Source organism: Capsicum annuum, chromosome 10 (genome assembly GCF_002878395.1).
Source record: "Capsicum annuum cultivar UCD-10X-F1 chromosome 10, UCD10Xv1.1, whole genome shotgun sequence".
Classification (NCBI taxonomy): Eukaryota; Viridiplantae; Streptophyta; class Magnoliopsida; order Solanales; family Solanaceae; genus Capsicum; species Capsicum annuum.
The window spans coordinates 197,102,132-197,108,877 of NC_061120.1; the positions used below are offsets into that span (position 1 = coordinate 197,102,132).

General features: G+C 33.5%; 1 protein-coding gene across 1 annotated transcript in view; it reads left to right on the forward strand.

Moving 5' to 3' along the window:
• Nucleotides 1-5,045, forward strand: part of LOC107844563 (peroxidase 21-like) — a 6,090-nt gene extending 1,045 nt beyond the window's left edge. Inside the window, exons 2-6 of the mRNA XM_047397781.1 lie at nt 661-766; nt 1,344-1,358; nt 1,702-1,877; nt 2,553-2,721; nt 4,617-5,045. Of these exons, the coding sequence (XP_047253737.1) occupies nt 661-766; nt 1,344-1,358; nt 1,702-1,877; nt 2,553-2,721; nt 4,617-5,005 (855 nt within the window). The 3' untranslated portion in view covers nt 5,006-5,045. The remainder of the gene's footprint in view (nt 1-660; nt 767-1,343; nt 1,359-1,701; nt 1,878-2,552; nt 2,722-4,616) is intronic.
• Nucleotides 5,046-6,746: the final 1,701 nt, after the last annotated feature.

Below are 6,746 nucleotides of genomic sequence, written 5' to 3' on the forward strand. Positions count from 1 at the left end.
TATTTTTCATTTTCATTTTCCTTTTATTAATACATTGTTGGTACCAACCAAAAAAATAATAAAATTATATTTAACTTTTTTGGAATATTAGAGAGTCTCTCGCCATAATTAGTTTAATATCAATTTTTTATTATCATTATAATTTAGCGAGGGACGTCCCTCTCTACTTTCACAAAAAAATTAAAAATTAAAATATTTGACTTGTGCAAGGGACTATGTTGCAAATTCCGTTACAATAGTTACATACAATTTGTCACTCACTAATCTTGGTTGCTAATAGCCAAGTTTTTAGTAGTGTAAAATACCGTCTTTTGAGTTGAGTACATGCTTCGAGATTCATAATAGTAGCATACACTATTTTGTTTTTCCTAAGAGTGATTTGTGCGTATATCAAATAATCCCATCGAGTAATTAAGTATTTGATCTTATATCAAATATTCCATTTCTCTTTTTCTAGTGACAGTTAGAGAAAAATGATTCTATACTATCATATAGTATGTTGCTCGGATCCTTCAAACACAAGTGCAGCAACATATATTATATTTTTGGAGAGTTCGAGCAACTTAGTGTTTTAGATCATATATCTATGAGCTAATTAACTGCTAATGTGTATATTAATTGCAGCAAAAAGTGATCTCAAGTTAAATTACTACTCAAAAGAGTTGTCCAAGAGCTGAAGAAATCATCAAAGAACAAGTCATCAAGTTGTATAATAAACATGGTAATACACCTTCTTGGATCAGAAATATCTTCCATGATTGCATATGCATGGTTAAGGTAGTTAATTGATACACCCATCAATTTAAAATAGTTAGTAAGAGTCCTAGGCTATATATATGCCTGACAATATATTAGGTAGAGACAAACTTAATTAAGTGTAAGTTTGAAAGTTCAAAGTCAATATTAATAGCACTAATTTTCAGAATTTTTCACACACACATATATTATAAGCCAGAAATGATAGGTTCTGTACTTGAACACGGTCAAAGTCGAGGTCTCAACTTTAAAGCTTATGAATTTTAGAACGACGGCTTGCTTCAATTTAATATGAATTTAGTACTTGCACTTACTTGCTTCAACTTAATATGAATTTAGTACTTGCACTTACCTAACGAATTTTTTAACACAAATATGTTTTGTCGAAAAGATCAGTTATTATGTGGAAGTTAATAAAGCAAATCTCGAAAGATGACAAATCAGACAATAAATGAAAAATATATCAAAAGATGCACAATGATTTAATGTGGTTTGGTCAGTCGACCTACATTTACATACAAAGATGAGTGATTCATTATATGGAAGAGAGTATAAAATCTCGAGAGAAATAACTTCAAACAATTCAGGCCACACATGTGATGGGGTAACACTTTGTCTCACAATTCTCACCTAAACAATACTCCCAAGTCCTTAAGACAACATTGTGAATACTACTGAGAAGGAAGAAGACTCAATTTCAGTACGAATTAACTATATAGACCAATAATTACAAACAAAACAAAATATAGCTCCAAATTTTACATTCGTATCGTAATTCTGTTAACCAAATTACTCCGAAAATTTTTCAAATATAGAAATGTTTATTATTCTTTTTGTAACAGGTTAAAAAAAAAAACATAGTACAGGCTTATTAGTACTATAACATGCATGTCATGAACTTTAATTTATAGCTCAATTATATTAAATGGTGAACATTGTGGTTGACATCAATACTGTTGGACACAACAAAGGAACAGAAGTCAGAGAAGACATCTCAGAGGAACTTTGGGATGAGAAATTTCAAGTATATAGAGACTATCAAACAGGCCCTTGAGAATGAATGTCCCAACACTGTTTCTTGTGCTGATATTGTTCTTTCTGCTAGAGATGGTGTTGTCATGGTACGTTACATTACGCCTGTTTGGCCAAGCTTCTGCGACGTTTAAAAAAATTTCACTCTATTTTATCAATTTATATGGCACTTTTTGCTTCTCGAGAGTCAAACAGTTTAAATTTGACTGTAAATTTGTGCATGAAATCTTCAAGTTTTTCAAAATAAGATTTATATATTTAGAAATTACGTAAAAAGTTCTATAAGACACAATAATTATCAATTCAAAATATTTGAAAGCTAAACAGAGAAATTATTGTCAAAGATAGACTTGTTTGAATTTGAAAATTCAAAAAGTGTTACATAAGGGAGTATATCTTCTCTATGGGAAAAGAGTCAGAAATATACTTAAACTTTGACGAAATTAGGTGTAATACGCCTCAACTTTGCGCGAGTCTTATGACCCCCTCGACTATTTATTCTCGTATTTCTGTGACATATATTTCCTTACGCGCAAGTGCACGTGTATTCACGCAGTTGTCCAGCTGAGCAAGTATATGCCATAGAACTACGATAATAAATAATTTAGGGGGTCATAGAACCCCACAAAATTGAAACGTATTACAACAAATTTCCCCAAAATATAGATATATTTCAAACTTTTTTTTCTAATTCTTCGTCCTTCATTTTTTCTTCTAAATTGAGGTGAGTTTTGTTTTACTCTATTTAATTATTTGACACTCAGTTAGGAGGGCCACATATTGAAATGAAAACAGGGAGGAGGGGGGAGAGCAAGGAAAGCTACTTGGCAGAAGTTGATAATTTTATTCCAAATCACAACGATTCCATGTCATTAGTTCTTTCTCGTTTTAAAACTATTGGTGTTGATGCTCAAGGAACTGTTGCTCTACTAGGTAAATTAAATATCCTCCCTTATAACTTTCCTGGAAAAGTATAATTCAAAGCAAAGGAATTTATTTATTGTTCGATATATGGATTTTTTTTTTTTTTAAAGAGCTTATGTTATACTTTCATGGAATTATTTTTTTCTCATTTTACCTCTATAATTAATAATATACACCAGGCTTGTACTCAAAGATCATGCCGAACCTTGCATCAAAGTCTTGTTACCCTGCCCGCTTGGGGTCTGAGTAAGGAAAGAACTCGTAGCCACGTTATTGGGCTTGTCTTGTTGATAACCTTGAGACCCGAAGACTGTGCTCCAACTGGTGGTGAAGGAAAGGGGGAAGCGACTCGTTCCTTCCTTGCAGAGGAGTTAAAACAGACTATGACGACTCCGTTGCTTTATATCTTTCTTTTCATTTTCTTTTATTTATCTAAATAATTAGAACTTATTGTTGAAGATAAAGTCAAGTTAAAGATCGCTTTTGACCTATATTCTTGATATAGAAGAAAGTAGGCCTGCCAAAGACTGCCCATTTACAAAATAGGCCTAAGCCTATGCCAATGGACTCGTGACATCCATGCATTGAGTCGTCAAATGACGCACGTTAAGAAGACTCAAGCCTACATGCACAGGCCCATCCCACTAATTCCTACAAATGAAGACTCGGACCTGTCAAGCCTGCTTTCCCCGATCCAAGCCCGGTGAAAAAAAAAAAGCATACATAAGAAGAGTCCGATAATGGCCGGTCTTTAAAGGCCCTTAAGAAAGAGGCTTAAGTCATCGATTCTAATCCGATAAGGCTTTTCTTTTTATTGGTATGCCGCTCCGCGAGCAAGGAGCGAGCTAAGTAAATCTTACCTGAAAATGAGTGAGATTTGATTCTTTTTCCTTTGTCCTTTTTGTTTTATCATTTTCTTTTCACTATGATCCTAATTATTATATAATAGAAACTATAAAAATCTCAAAACCTCACATAATACGTATCATTACATTCGAGTCTCAATTTTGGAGAAATTTCTAAACAATTATCGTTTGTGAATGTAAATTGTGTCAGGGATATACTGTTGTGGGTGTGGAGGGGGGGCTATCGCCGCCTGATAGAGGCAGAAGAGGGGGCCACCGGATCTATCTGCATCGAGTCTTTCGACTGAAAGAGGAAGGGAGACAACTCAAATGCCAGCACAGAAATAGAAAGAGTCGTGCTTCAAAGTGGAATTATTCTAAGATCCATTGCTCGATTTTGCTGCATGCTCTGCTCCCAAAATGCAAAGAAACTTGCGAGCAATGCCCGTCTTCCAAGTAAAAAAAAGGGTTCGTTGGGAAGAAAGATTACGTGCAAAATATGAACAATTATAATTTCAATGTCTATTACTATGCCTAATGAATATCATTAATATGGATAGAGGGTAAAATAATAAAATTTATCATTCAATTTTAGATTTCTTAATCACACCGTATAAAATGAAATAGGACGGAGAAAGATACATTAATGGCTAAAGAAATTACCTTTTAGTATAAGTATACACTTAAACTCTTCTTCTTTAAGGATTTAAATCATTTTTTGAAAAGATAATAATTGGGGTTAGAAAATGGGGTTACAACTTACAAGGTGGAGAATTAAAACCTCATCGACAAAGCTAAAAATTCAGGTATTCAACCAACTAAGCGACAAGGATTATAATTTTTGCGAGGTTGACAACCAGTGCTTATCATAAAGAGTTACACATCTACTTTTTAAATAATTAACCACCAGATAGTGTTAAAAATAATTAATGTAGTTGGCTCCTAAATTAAAAATATTCTAAGCGTGACTTGAGTTTATAATTAAACAAACAGTGAGAAATCATATAGTGGATCGTTAACTTGTTTGGGAGCATAATTTTATTTATTTGTGCTATGTAGGGGCACATTCGGTTGGACGAGTTCATTGTGTAAACATAATACACAGGCTCTATCCAACGGTCGACCCGACCCTGGACCCGGACTATGCAACGTACCTCAAAACCCGATGCCCGTCTCCACAACCCAGCCCGAATGTAACGGAGTTTGCCAGAAATGACCGTGAAACTCCAATGGTGTGGGACAATTTGTACTACAAGAAAGGGCTATTAAGTGTGGACCAACAATTAGTTTCTGATCCAATAACTTATCCATTTGTGGAGAAATTTGCTGCAAGTAATTCATATTTCCATGCTCAATTTGGTAAAGCTTTGATTATTTTGTCAGAAAATAATCCACTTATTGGTGATGAAGGGGAGATTAGAAAGGTATGTCACAAGGTGAACAAGTGATAATTAGTGTTTTTATTAAAGGGGAAGTTAACACGTTTGATTGCTCGGCCAAATAAATTATATTTGCTACCCAATATGCAATGTATGTATATATTATCTATGTTGTTTTTATGGATGGACGATTATTTATGTCAACTTTTCTTGATTGAATTAAAGTACTTTTACCTTGTTGGGTATGTTAACAGTACTATGAAAATCAAGTGTGTCCTAGCTTGCTTTGTATCGATTTGTAATGTATTATATTGTAGTGTATTAATGAATAAAATATTACCATTTTATAATGTAGTGTATTAATGAATAAAATATTTAGACATATTGCATCGTTTTCCTTCTTTATTTGATGCATATGCCACACAAAAGATATGAAGAACAAGCTTATAAATTACGAAAAAAAGGGCTAGAGGGTGGAGTTGTAAACAAAGCAAGGTAGGGGAAATGCCAAATAAATAGTGTAATTATTCAAACAGTTGTTATATGTAAAAATGCCTAGAAAATAATTTACAATAAATTAGACTCAAAATGAACTAGAAAAAAGTTAAATCAGGAAGAAAAAATTGGGGCATTAAATATTTTAGACAAATTGGCCCAATAGTGGACTGGGTAGGACTGTTGGTAATTATTGCAGTAGTAACAGATCTGTTGCACCAATAAAAAGCAGTAGTTCAGCTGAGTAATTTTTAAAAATCCTCTTTCTTTTTATTTTTCTAGGTCGCCGCCTTCTTCCAAAAATTACTTTGAAAAATCCCTTTTCCCCAACCATGAGATTTCAAAGATCAAGGTTCACGAGAGTGATTTTGAGACACATCCTCAGAAAATCCGACATGGAAATACGTTTAACAAACACGAGACAAGTCACTCCTCTCCATGCAATATGTTTCGCCTAAGAGGTAACCTATGATTTACGTTGTAGCCACTAGACTTGGGCTGGATGCACTTAACGTTAGTAATAATGTCTAGAATCTCATGCATTAGGCCCTTGGGTAAGGAGTTGGACAGGTGGATGCTTTGAAATTCAGTTAGGTCTAAATATGATTGTATAACTATTCGCTATAGTGATATCTTAAATGTGATGAACGGTGAACAAAGTAGTGGAGTGAGTGTGTGTAGATAATATATTTCAGAGTTTGAACATAATGAAAAATTGTAAGAGATGACACGGAATAGTATAAAGGTGAAAATAAGGAAACTCAATAAATTCTTGATTGTTTTGATTTACACTAAAGGTGGTTAAAAGATGAGTTATGGCCAATTGGGGATTGGTAAGTAGTACCAACAAATTTTATGATTGACGAATGAACATAAAAGAGCAATTTTGTGAAGTAAAGAACAAAATCCCCATTAAAATAGTTAGGAAGGATTATAAATTTGTGTGAAACATGTGAGGTTGAGAATATCGCTAGAGAGGAACTGTGTGATAGTATGAACTTGGGCTATGACAGTCGGTAGGAGGTATGGCATGTGAAGGCCGGATATATATATATATATATATATATATATATAACTAAGGTTACTAATAATAAATTAAAAGCGAGTTAGACGATTATTGTAACACTCAGACTCTCTTGACTTTGTGCTTGTTTGTGAACTTGGTATTTATAATTACCTTCAAGCATGACTTATGATTTAATGACTGCATTGCATTTCATTTGCATTGTAATGATATGTTGAGATGATGGATCGGTTACCAATGCCGGTATAAATATGATAAGTGATAATGAATCGGTACCACACCGGTATGATG